At 35.9% G+C, this 13,969-nt stretch overlaps 1 protein-coding gene across 42 annotated transcripts in view; it reads left to right on the top strand.

The window, feature by feature from the left end:
• The window catches only part of Rims2 (regulating synaptic membrane exocytosis 2), a 536,290-nt gene that overhangs the window by 157,152 nt on the left and 365,169 nt on the right, over positions 1-13,969 (top strand). For all 42 annotated transcript variants that reach the window (XM_021262784.2, XM_021262794.2, XM_021262785.2 and 39 more), the window contains one exon: positions 7,337-7,647. In XM_021262784.2, the coding sequence (XP_021118443.1) occupies positions 7,337-7,647 (311 nt within the window). The remainder of the gene's footprint in view (positions 1-7,336; positions 7,648-13,969) is intronic.

Raw genomic sequence — 13,969 nt, forward strand, 5'->3', positions numbered from 1 at the left:
GCCATTAGAGATCCTTTTTCTTAATGGTGCTATACTGCTTGCACAAAAGAAAGGTACCTTGCATGTTAGAATTTAAAGACACTAGGGGATAGCAGTTTAGGATGATTTAGTCAGAAAAAGGATGCTCAATATGAATAGTCCAGAGAGTTTGTGAAGCATATTAACACACAGAGTCTTTAATAGGAATCAAACATCTTTCAGACCCGATGCTTGCTTATCTTGTATTAATATCCACTGGATGTTAATAGATGAGGAAAATGTAGCTCATTTTGCTTCCCAGCCTTTTCTCATTTTGTGTCAGACAGAAATGATACTATTTGTATAATCAGTACTTTACACTGTGTAAACTGAGGAGGTTGCTCATCCGCTCCTTCAGCCTTACCTAACCACTCTGAGGAGCACAGTTGTACCCATTCAACATATTTAGCTGAGCAACTCTGCCATATAACAGTGGTTCTCAGACTCAAATGTTGGTGTTTTACACACACTTAAGTATCATGTGAATTCTCTTATGAGAAACTGAAAATACAAATAAAGAGCAAAACAGGAAATATCTAGATAGATCTTTTGCCTGTGGGAATGGCATACCAAGAGATGGAGGGGAGGGAAGGAGACAAAATAATAGAATTAAGATGTGTCATACTGAAAACTACAGCACTTTGAAAAAAGAGATCGAAGAGGACATAAGAAAATGGAAAGAGATCCCTTGCTCCTGGGTAGAAAGAACCAATATAGTGAAAATGGCCATACTTTCAAAAATGCTATATAGATGTAATGCAATGCCGATTGAAATTCCAACAGTATATTTCACAGAACTAGAGAAAACAATCCAAAAATTCATTTGGAACCAGAAGAGACCTAGAATAGCAAAAGCAATCTAGGCAACAGAGACATGGCAGGGAAAAAAAAACAGCATGGTACTGGCAAAAAATAAAGACCTGAGGACCAGTGGAATAGATTAGAAGATACAGAAACAACTCCAGACATACTCAGCCACCTCATCTTTGACCAAGGAGCCAACCACCCTCACTGGAGGAAAGATAGTCTATTTAATAAATGATGTTGGAAAAACTGGATTTCAACTTGCCAAAGATTAAAACTAGACCACCAATCACCATGCACTAAACTACGATAAAAGTGGATTAAAGATCTAAATATTAAGACAGAAACACTAAACATGCTGGAAGATAAATTAGGTAGAACTCTTGAAGACACTGGCATAGGAAAAGACTTTATGAACAAAACCTCAGTAGCATGGGAACTAGCACAAAGAATGAACAACTGTGATCTCATCTTATTAAAAAGCTTCTGCACTGCAAGAGAAACCACCAACAGAGCTAAGAGACAGCCTACAATGTGGAAAATTTTTTAGCAGCTGTACCTCAGACAAAGAACTACTATCTAGAATATATAAAGAAATTAAAATCAGACCCCCAAATTTAAAGACCCAATTCAAAAATGGGCATCTGAAATGAACAGACATTTCTCAGACAAAGAAGTAAAAGCAGCAAATAAACATATGAAAAAATGTTCAACATCACTGGTCATTCAGGAGATGCAGATGAAAATAACACTAAGATTTACCTCACCCCAGAAAGAATGGCTGCTACCAAGAAATCAACCAATAACAAATGCTGGCAGAGGTGTGGGGAGAAAGGAACCCTTCTCCATTGTTGGTGGGAGTGCAGACTGATGCAACCACTGTGGAAATCAGTATGGAGATACCTCAAAGAACTAGGACTGGAGGTCCCATTTGACCCAGCTATTCCTGTACTGGGTATCTTTCCCCAAAGAATTCAAAGAATCATACTACAGTGATATATGTGCACCCATGTTTATAGCGGAACAGTTTGTAATAGCTAAAGCTTGGAAACAGCCTAAATGCCCATCAACTGGAAGCTGGAAAAAGAAGATACAGTTTTTTAAATAAAATGGAGTACTAAGCCATAAAGACTGACAAACTAGAGACATTTATAGCTAAATGGATGCATATCGAGGCAATACTCTTAAGTGAAATAAATAGGACACACATGGGTAAATACTGAATAGTTTCTCTAGTGTGAGAAACTGAAAGTGTAAATAAGGATTAAAACGAATAATTGATAATTTGAAATAGGAAGAAAAGGTCCAAAGGGGTTGGGGAAGTGAGAGGGGAAGGGAAAGGGGAAAGGAAAGAAGGGAAAGGAAAAATTATGTGAAAAGGAAAATATGGAAACAAAGTCTATATAAATAGGAAAGGGTGGAGGGCATGAAGGGAGCACAGGGAATGGGGAAAAAATAAGAACCAAGATACATCATGTTCAGGGACACATACCCAATGATAAACGTAAATGTATACCTAAAATGTACTAATAAAAGAATTTAAGGCCTCCATATTCTGCCCCCCCCCCCCAGCCCAGAGGAGGTGAGCTGCTCCCAGCTCCCAGGAGGAGGCTTCCGTGCTGCAGTTACCACCACCACTCCCAGCACAGAGGAGGTGAGCCTCATGGGCACCAGCAGGACACCCCCCTGCCCCCCATCGAAACAAGAAGACATGTAAAAAAGTCTCAAAAATAGACTTCCAGATCACCTACAGCAACCCCAAAGGGAAACAAGATTGAACAATCTGATGCTCAACCACCTGGACTCCCTGAACTGGCAACAAAAGGGGATCTGGAAAAAATGAAATCAGAAACAATTTATCAGATAACAGCAGAGATTGTGCCCATAGTGCAAGATGTGATTAATAAATCTAGAGAGGACACAGATAAAAAAATAGGGGAGCTGAGGAACATGATGGAATCCCAACACAGGAAACAAATGGAACCCATATTACAGATGCAAACAGATTTCCAGGAGATGAAAAACTCCATTGAAAGCTTACACAGCAGAATGAGCCAGTGTGAGGACAGAATTTCAGATACAGAAGACAAGATGGCAATTAGTGACCAGGAAAAGAAAAATTGCTTTAAAATAGTAAGGGACCATGAGAAATCAATCCAGCAGCTGCTAGACGATGCAAAGAAGAATAACATAAGAGCAATTGGAGTCAATGAAGAAATAGTAGAGAGTGCAGACGACATAAAAAAACTCTTCACAAAAGTGATGGCAGAAAACTTCCCAAGGAGGGAAAAAGAACTTGACATACAGATAAGTGAGGCATATAGGACTCCAGCTAGCCTTGATCAAAAAAATCTACACATAGGCATATAATAGTTAGGATTCCAGAAATCCAACAGAAGAACAAAATTCTACAAGCAGTGAGAGGAAAGAAACAAATCACAAACAAAGGAAAGCCCATCAGAATCACAGCAGACTTCTCAATGCAAACCCTCAAGGCAAGAAGAGCTTGGAGTGATGTATTTCAAGCCCTAAAAGAAAACAGCCTCCAACCCAGACTGATGTACCCTGCAAAACTATCTTTCAAAACTGATGGAGAAATAAGATACTTTCATGACAAAGAGCACCTCAGGAACTTCATGAATATCAAACCGGCACTCCAAAAATTTTTAGACAATACTCTAGGAAAAGACAATGAGGATCACAACCCCAGGAAGCCCAGCAGAATGAATCCATTGGGTGTGACAAATTAAACACAAAGGGGGAGAATCCAACAAAAAGCAAAAGTCATGACAAGGCTTTTAAAACTTTTGACTTCATCTCCCTAATGAGTGTATAATTCAATCTTATTATTGTACTGATTAGTATTTTTCTGATTCTAGAGTTGCACACCTTCCCTTGTGCTATACTGGCTATTTATCATCTTCTTATGTCTACTTTGTAATTGGGTTGTCTATTAATGAGCTCTAAGAATTCTTTATATATTCTGGTCATAGATTATATGCATTGTAAATACAGTCTGTTTAAGGACTACTTTTCATTTTAATGATGTCATTTAAAGTTCTAAATATTGATGGAAACTCATTTATCAATTTTTTCCTTTTATGCATCATGTCTTTTGTATCCTAGGTAGTTCTTGCCTACCCTGAATTCATAAATATTTTCCCTTATAATTTCTTCTTAAAGTTTTATACTTTTAGGGTTTCATATTTAGGTTCATAGATCCCTTGAAGTTATTTTCATGTATGGAAATGAAGGGTTGAGGTTAATTTTTTATATACGGACACCAGGTGTTCTAGTGTCATTTGCTGAAGACACTATCTCTTCCTCGGCTCTTGAATTGAGTTTATAGTCTATTAAATGCTAATGTTAAATAATCTTTCAAGACTCAGTGGACCATATATGTGTGGTTTTTCTAGATTCTCTGTTTGAGTCAAATGATCTATATGTCTTTCCTTACACCAACACTGCCTTGATTTCTGTAGCTTTAGAAGAAGTCTTACATAACTTACATTTCAATATCCAATTCTTCATTAATAGCAAGTATACACAGACCTGAAGTTTTATATATACCTTGTGTTTTCTGATCCTGCTAAATTCAAATACAAGTTCTAGGGTCTCCTAGAGATTTCTTAGTATTATCTCCGTAGATGATCATTTCATCTACATATAAAGATTTTGCTTCTACCTTGCCAATCCTATCCTAATTGTGTCATTTTATTGCCAGACTATTTTGGTTTGGGCCTAGGTTTCAAAGTTTAATGGACATACAGATAAAGAGTAAGCATATCTGCCCTTGTTCCCCACCTTAAGGAGAAAGCATTGTCTCTTCTCCTTTCATATAAGGCATTCTCGCTGGAAGTATGGAGTATATGTCTTTAATCTGTTGAGAAGGTTCTGTTCTACTTCTAGTCTCCTGATAGCTTTTACTATGAACAGCTGTAGAATTTAGTCCAATACTTTTTCTCCAACTAGTGACAGGATCATATGGCTTTTTCCTTTCCTCTGTTTAAATGATGACTTTTGGGGGTGGATCTTCCAATGCTGAACCAACACTGCCATCCGTATAACAAAACCACTTTCTACATCCTGCCAGATCTGACTTCTAATAGTTTGTTTTGTTAAACAAATTTCTATCTATGTTCATACTTTTTTCTTCTATTATCTTTATCCAGTTTTAGGATTAGCACAATGTTGAGTTCCTAAAATGAGGGGAGAGGTGTTCCTTCTTTTTTCTGCTTTAAATGTTTGATATAATTTATCAGTAAAAAATGTATATGAGCCTGCTGTTGTCATATAGGTAGGTTTTCAAGGTAGGAATATACTTTCTTTAATAGATGCTATTCAAATTTTATATTTCCTCCAAAGTTAGTTTCATTAATTTGTCTTCCAAGTTATTTCTTAGAAGTTGTCAAATTTATTTCAAGGGACAGGGATTTAGCTCAGTGGTTCTGCTGCCTGCCTTGAAAAGCACAAGGTCCAGAGTTTGATCCCCGGTACCAAAAAAAAAAAAACCCAACAAAAAACTTAACCACATTTTCAAATTTATTTCAAAAAAGATTTTTGTAATATGCTTTCTATATCCTTTTAAATTCTGTACAATATGTGGTAATATCTCCTAGATCTTGATATTGTAATTTAAACAATATATAATTGATATTGTGTCACAGGAAGAAAAGGTCTAAAGGAGTAGGGGAAGTGGGAGGGGTAGGGGAAAGGAAAAAAGGGAAAAGAAGAAATATGTGAAAAGGAAAAAAATGGAAACAAAGTCTTGCAAATAGGGAAGGGTGGAGGGGGTAAAGAGAGGGCAGGGGAAGGGGGAAAAAAAAATAAGAACCAAGATACTTATGTAATGGTACAAGATCCCAGTGATGAGTGTAACTGTATTTTATACCTAAAATGTACCATTAAACTTAATGGGGAAAAAAAAGAATTTAAGGAAGGGCAGGGGATTTAACTCAGTAATTCCGCCGCCTGCCTTGCAATCGGAAGGACCGGAGTTTGATCCCCGGTACCAAAAGAAAAAAAAAAAGAATTTAAGGAAAAAAATAAAAAAAGAAAAAAAAAAAGAGATTGTCATGTACATGTATCAGTTCTCCACAAGGAGTGTGGTCATTATATACTACAATTATGTACTGATAAAAAAAAGTAGTTCATAGTGTTCTATGACTTATAAGATCTTACAATGCTAGTAAAGGATATATTCTTTGTCCCCTGTAGCTTAAAATTTACTTGGAGAAAAAAAAGAAATGTATGTACAATTCAACAAAAGAAAGAGTAATAAAAAAGATCAAGTTCAGTGTTGTAGAATATGAACTATACAAACAATATGAACTAAGATAATGGAAAATTATGCAAACAATTAAGGATATTTTATAAAAATTAGTGTTTCAGTTGAAAACTTTTACAATGATTATCATTATTGTTATAATTTATCTGTGAAAAAAATGTTTAGTAACATGACGTGCTGGATAAGATCCAGTATTTAAAATAAAACATCAGACTCACTTGATATATGAACTCCTTTTATTTATTAGTTAATATTTAATTTTTTTCTGATTAACTGAAAAATATTTTGTAGAGCATGAAGTTTTCTGGTTACATAGATATTAATTATAAGATTGAAAAACATAACAAGAATAGAATGGTTATTGCCAGGGGTTGGGTGTACAAGGAAAGGACTGCTGGTTTTTAATTAAGTATAGCTTTCAGTTTTGCAAGAGATGTGTTGGAGATCTGTTTTGCAATAGTATGAGTATATTTAACATTACTAAAGTGTGCAGTTAAAAATAGTTGAGATAGTAAATTTTAAGTTGTTTCTCAGCACTTTAAAAATCAAGTGTAAAAAAAAAATCAAAAAAAAAATCAAGTATATTACTATAAATTATGAGCAGTTAACAGATTTTTATTGAAAGCCACAATATTCCTAGCTTTATTTTAGCCATTAAGATCCACTTAAAAGAAATAAAAGTTCCCTCAAAAAATACTTAATATGATTGGTGATAAAGATTATCCTAATATTTACTGGAAGTCTAACATATAACAGGTATTTTGCTAGATATGTTGCATAATTACTTTTAATCTTCAAAACAGTATGGGAAAATAAGTTACCAATTTTATGCCCCTCACTTTTGTTTTTGTTGTTGAGGAAATGAAGTTTTGTAGATAAGAAGGTTCAGTACCTTGCTTGAAGGTTGAACAATTTGTAATCTTGGACTCAAGTATTTAGCTTCAAAATCCATTTTCTATATACAACACCATACTTCTAATAAATGAACAATAAAGGATACAAATAAACAACTAGTAATTTGATACTCTGGTTTGGTATGTGTACTAATTATTCTGACAAAATCAAAAGAAAGGCTAAATCACTTAATTTATAGTAGCAGTTAATCCGATTTGCATTTTAACTTCAGAAGGACAACCATATAATTTCTTTTGGCTTGAATTACTGTCTTTTTCGATTGTTTTTAACTTTTAAGAACACAATTTCTTTTCCCTTTGTCTTCACGCACAGGTTATGTGGGTATGTAATTTGTGCCGAAAACAACAAGAAATCCTCACTAAATCTGGAGCATGGTTCTATAATAGTGGATCTAATACACCACAGCAGCCTGATCAAAAGGTTCCCGGAGGAGTGAGAAATGAAGAAGCGCCTCAGGAGAAGAAAGCAAAGCTCCATGAGCAGGCCCAGTTCCAAGGACGCCCAGGTGATTTATCTGTACCTGCAGTGGAGAGGAGTCGCTCTCATGGGCTCACAAGACAGGAGTCTATTAAAGATGGGTCAGGAGTGAGGCACCAAACTGTCAGTGACACCGCTTCAGACAGGTAAATATTTGCTTAATCTTGAGGTAAATGTGCTGTTCTTATAGATGTTTAGGTGAGAGTAAATTACCTAAATATAATGTAAACCTCTTTGTTTTATGTAAATGCTAATGTGATGTTGAAGACTTTAGCTATGATAGGTTTACACTATTTTATGTTTGATATGGAAGTGTTATCAGACAGATTTCCCAGAATAAAGAAGTGAAATAAAACAGGGTAACACTTTTTATTGTGTTAAATTGAAGCCTGATTGTGAAGTATCTCATAGCAGTCTTGATTTGTATTTCTTGAGTAAAGACATAAGACATTTCTTCCTATGTTTATTAGCCATTCTCACATATTTTCTTTTGTGAACTGTGAATATTAATTTTGGGGTACATTTTATGTTTATTTTAAATTACTGGACTTTCAATGTGCTTTATATTCCTTATTAAGCTGAATGCACTGACAATATCTTCCCTTGAAATTTCTTAAAATATAACTTGGTTAAACAGTTTAGCAGTATTTTTTTCCTATTAAGTTTATTGGTACATTTTAGGTATACAGTACAGTTACATTCATCATTTGGATCTTGTACCTTTACATGATGTATCTTGGTTCTTATTTTTTCCCGATTCCCCTGCCCACCCCTCCCTATTTACATAGACTTTGTTCCCATTTTTTTCTTTTTCTCATATTTTTTCTTTTCCCTTCTTTTCTCTTTTCCCTTTTCCCTTCTTTCCTTTCCCCTACCCCTCCCACTTCCCCTACTCCTTTAGACCTTTTCTTTCTATTACACAATATCAATTATACATTTTGAACAGTATTTTTTGATGAGCAAAAACTTTTGATGTCTTCTTTGTTATTATGAGTAGGGCTTTCTGTGTCTTATCTAAGAAACCACCCCCTGCCCCCAAGTCTAGAAGATGTTGTACTCTCATTTTTTCTAGCAGTTTTAGAACTTTAGCCCAAATCACAGAAAAAGCAATATTCTCCTGTATTTGCTTGTAAGAAGTTTTATACTTTTAGATTTTACATTTAGATCTATGATCCATTTTTTGATTAATTTTTTTGTATGATAAAAAAGGGTAAGCTTTAAGCATCCTTTTAAAACAAATTTGCGTGTGAATAATCCAATTGTTCCAGCACCATTTATTGAAAAGGTGATCCTTTCTCTACTTTGTTGCCTTTGCCATATTGTCAAAAGTTAATGATCTATGTTTGAGGGGGTGTATATAGAGTCTCCCTCCACTTTCTTTCATTGATCCATCATTATGCCAGTACCACACTATTTTGGTTACTGTAGACTTTTGCTGTCTTCAAGTAATGTTAGAACTCTAACTTCGTTTCTTCTAAAAGCTGTTTTGGTTATTCCAAATATTTCTATTTAAATTTTATAATCATTCTCTAAATACAATTTTGATTTATTTTCCTATAAGTCCATGACTTTGTACTTATTCACACAGAAGTGTATCTGTCATTTCTAAACAATAGAAATAGTATAAAGTGAGTTTCTTGTAAGCAACATAGAGTTGGATCTTGTTCTTTATAAGTCCATTCAGATAAACTGTGTCTTTTAATTGGAATACTTAAACCCATTAATATGGAATACCCATATTAATGGAATACTTAAACTTCATTTTAAGTAATTATTGGTAGGTAAGATTATTTTGTATCAATCATTTTGTAGCTTGAGTTTATAGTTTTATTATTTCTCTCTCTCCCTCTCTCTCTCTCATTTACTTATGTTTTTAGATTGCCAAGTAAAAATTGTATATTTATAGTGTCCAACATGATGTTTTCATATATATATAGTGGAATGGGTAAATCAAGATATTTAGCGTATTTATTACTTCACATATTTATTTTTGTGAGAAGACTTAAAGTCTACTTTTTAAGCAGTTTTCAAATATATAATACATTGTTATTAACTACAGTTATCAATATGTACAGTACATTTTTTAATCAACATGTATTAATTGTATATATTAATGGGGCCTAGTGTGATATTTCCATACATGCATGCCGTGTGTACTTCTCTCTCTCCTGTGGTCTTCCTTTATGGTTAAATGATTTAATTTGAGTGTTTTGATTCCTTACAATTTTTGGTTTGTTTATTATGGACTTTTGCTTTGTGGTCATCATAAAGCTTTCAAAAACATTTTTTGATTATAACAAGCTATTTTGAAACAATAGCTACACATCATGATCATAAGGATGAGAAACTGAGAAAGACAAAATGTTTTAATAAACTTTACACTTGCATTCTGTTCAGGCCCACATTTTGAAATTTTCTCCTCACATTTTAAAGTTTTGATTTCTCATTTTACATCTTCTTGTATTTCTCATCCCTTAACCTATTAATGTAGTTATTATTATTTTGACTTTTTTGATCTTAATACTAAAGATATGAATGATTGATGTGCCATGTTTATAATATTAAAGCATTCTGATTTTGTCTGCATAATTACTCTCACCAGCGAGTTTTATACCTTATTTTCTTCTTATTCATTATTGTCTCTTTCAGTTTGAAGATCTTTCACTAATATTTCTTTTTCTTTTCATAGTCATTTTCTTTTTTTTCTCCTCACTGTTTCAGCCAGCCCCAGAGGGTGACCCAAACTCAGTTTTGTTCCAAATCTAGTTAATGTGGTCATTGTAAACTGCGGGAGTACCTACAAGGGCTAGTCTCTGCCTGTAGGTCTCTCTGCAACAGGTGGACCCAGAGACCTCACCCACAGTCAGGGACCTGTGATAGGCACCATGCCGTGCTGCCTGGTTCTGCTCCTGTCTCTGTGAGTAAGTACCATGGAGGGACTAACTCCAGGTTCTGGTGTCATGACTTGGTACTCTTTCCATTTTCCTCCCCAAGCAGGCAGTGACTCTTCCCGTGCTTGCATTTGTGGGAGGAATTGGGTAGGCAGTCCTGTGGCCACCAGAACTGCAACTTTGTGTCGCACCCAAGCTCGCAGCCTGCCAAGACCAACCCAGCACTGGGGTAGGTCCCAGGCCCACACTACTGTGTGCTGCTTACTGCTGGGGTGGACTGATGGCCGGGACCATGACAGGCAGCCACAGGAGACTGTGGTAGGAACAGAAGGCCGATAGACTGGTCCTTGCCTGTCTGGCCTGCCACTGGAGCTGTTCTAGAAGCTCCGTTCCCTGGCACCCGCCTGTAGATGGGGGCTGTTAGGGTCTGCCTGTTGTTAGATTTCACCAGTCTAGCACTGAGTTATTAAGGCAAACTCCTGTGTTTACTCCTCTGCCCTACCTCCAGTGCATGAAGTTTTACTCTGTATTTTGCTACTGAAGTTGGGTAGTTTTGGTGAAGGCAGTCCCTTGGCCATTCGCAAAAATAAAAAGTACCTGTTGGGGAGTATTGTGCACTTCTCCCCATCTCACGACTGTACCATGATTCTCAAGAATCTTTTTAAAAGTTGTTATCTTAGATATGTAATGAGAGAAAGTAGCATGAATATGAGGGAAATAAAAAGATGTAAAGGGAAAATATTTTTTTGTTTTTGGTACCGGGGATCGAACTTGGGTCCTTGTGCTTGCGAGGCAAGTGGCAAGGGAAAATATTTTTAAGAGGGAATCCAAGTATTGTTAAGAAACCAAGGAACTAGAAAAGGTAAAACTCTGATGATTGCCGTAGGAGGAAAAATAGTATTAACTTCGAAGCAAATGACCTCTTAACTTTTATTCTCCATGTGCTTTTTAGATTATCAGATAAAACAAAAAGGCAATAAAGATGCATGTGCATTTGGTACTACTCAGTGAATTATGCACATTCAGTAAATACTAGGTACATTTGATGAATAAGCAAAAGATGTAATATTGTATTTAACATGACTAATGCAGCATCTTCATCTTTCATTGACAGAATGATCAATCAGTGTACTTGAAGATAAATAATGACATGTTCTCATATAGCCAAGAAAGTTTGTGTTAGTATGTCTTTGTTTCTTTTTTGTAAGAATCTTTCTGGTTTATGCCTTGTACTGAGTATTTTGAAGATAATGATACATAGTGTAATAGCTATTGTTATTCTTTCATTATTTTATTATGAAAGCATTTCATTTTTTCATAAAATGAAAAGAAAAAAGAATATGACATGGGCTTTGAAAGATGAGGTGTCTTTTTAAAAAATGACTTTTAAAAAGTGTGTTTTTGTAGATATTCTCTAAATATAAGAATATGTATGTATATTTATAAATTATATATACATGGCTATATATAGAAATAAATTCCCTTAAGGTGGTAGCATATTATATTCTTTTTCATGAGTGTCTTTAGTTGTACTGTCATTACTGGCTCAAGATTCTGAATTGATTCAAAATGTTTCCTTTGCACAGACATTTTGACTTTGGGGAAGAGCCAGGAGTCTCACAGTGCCATATTCAGTGAATAAGGTGGATGATGACACACAATGATGTTTTTATTTGACAGAAATTATCATAGACAGTTGATCAAAAATTGAGGTGATAAAAATATGATATATGTTTAAATACAAAAATTATTACAACAAAGGAACACATTGCTATCAGTTTCCCCCCAAATACTCAAAATACTCCCCCTTGTTTTGAACACACTTATTTTGTCATTCTTGGCAATGTATCTTTTACTGTAATAAGGCTTTTAAAAAATTTGAGCATTCAATGTGTGTTTCTTTTGGTACTGGGAATCGAACTCAGGACCTTGAGCTTGCCAGGCAGGCAGGGTGCCACTGAGCTATATCCCCAGCCCTCAATGTATGTTTTGATCACCCCATGTATAGGTACTATTCTAGTCTCTTTCTTTTCTATTGAACAGCATATGTTGATTTTTCCTTACCAGTTCAAAATAAGGTTTGTTTCAATTTTTAGTGGATACGTCATATTTATTTAGTCCCTATGGATAGACCCTTAAAGTATTACCTTGTTTTTGCTGTTTCAAAGACTTATAATCAATAATTTTGTGTGTATTTATAATTTTTCATAAGAGTAAATCTGTAGGATAGACTATTTTAATTCCCAGAAATACAATCACTTGGTTAAATGATACATATATGCAGTTTTAAGTTTTTATATGCATAGTCACAATGCCTATTAAACAACATATATCAGAATACTTTTATCAGCAATTATTAGGGTTCCTACTTGATAACTCTTTAGCCAGTACAATTGTATAAAACTCTGATCTTTACCAATTTGATTGGGAAAAGTGATATCCTATTACAATTTTAATCATTTTTATAGCATAATTGAGCCAACTTGAGCATTTCTGTATATGATTAAGAACTTTTACATTTTTTTTTTCAAATTTTCTGTCCATAACCTTTTCCATGTATTCAGTTGAGCTTTCTGTCTTTATTTAAATGTGTCGTAAGCTTCTCCATTTATATTATGGAAGACAAACTTGTGGAATCGATTGTATACTGGTTTTCTATTGGTGTGTAAAAAATGACTGCAAAGGCAGTGGCTTAGCACAATACAAATTTATTATCTTACCATTTTCTCGGGAAGATTGGGTTGCAGCTTAGCTGGACCCTGCGCTAGGGGTTCACCAGGCTGACATCAAGATTGTGCCTGGGGTCGTCACCTCGTTTGTGCTCAGTGTCTTCCTCCCAGCTCCCTGGCTCCTGAGGAAATGTGTTGTCTTGCAGTGTGTGGTCCCTGCCCTGTGGCTCTCCTGTGACCTGGCAGTTTGTGTCTTCAGAGCTAACAGGAAAGTGTCTGCACTGCTTGAGGTCTCTGACTTCTGTTTCTGACATATAGACTCTCTTTTAAAGGGCTATCATTGGCGACCATCTCCCTTGGATTAATTTAGAGTGAACCAAGAAGGTGCATGAATCATATCTGCAAGACCATCCTACTGTGTTGCATAATGGGACCTACTCATGGGAACGATGTCCCATCTCACTCACAGACCCTGCCTGCTCTCAAGGAGTGGGCGAAAAGGTGTGGCCACCGCGTGGTGGGGATTGTAGGAGCCATCTTAAAATTATGTTTACTTTAGATTGCAAATACCCGGCCCCAGTTTTGTTTTTTTTCAATGAGACTCAGTGTTTTTAATCGGTTTCACTGCAGGTGGTCAGGGAAAGGCCCTGGGTGCCAGCAAGTGGCAAAGGACAGGATGGAGGCTCTGGCGCAGAGCGAGGGAGGCTGCTGCCTCTTCCTTAGGTCCCCAGCTTTGCCGGCCTTTGTGGCTTTAGGAACCAGGATCTTTTGTGGCCCCTGGACAGCTGAGATGTCTGCACCCAAGGGGTCAGCTCAGGAGAAGGGTTGTGAGGCCCCTGGATGGGACTCGACCTCGCCCTGCTTGACTCCTGCCTGAGCCTCTCCTGTGCTGGGATTACAGGCGTGCA

The sequence above is a fragment of the Heterocephalus glaber genome, unplaced genomic scaffold, assembly GCF_053883595.1.
Source record: "Heterocephalus glaber isolate CG9 unplaced genomic scaffold, H.glaber_assembly_v1.0 deba00001556, whole genome shotgun sequence".
In the NCBI taxonomy this organism is placed as follows: domain Eukaryota; kingdom Metazoa; phylum Chordata; class Mammalia; order Rodentia; family Bathyergidae; genus Heterocephalus; species Heterocephalus glaber.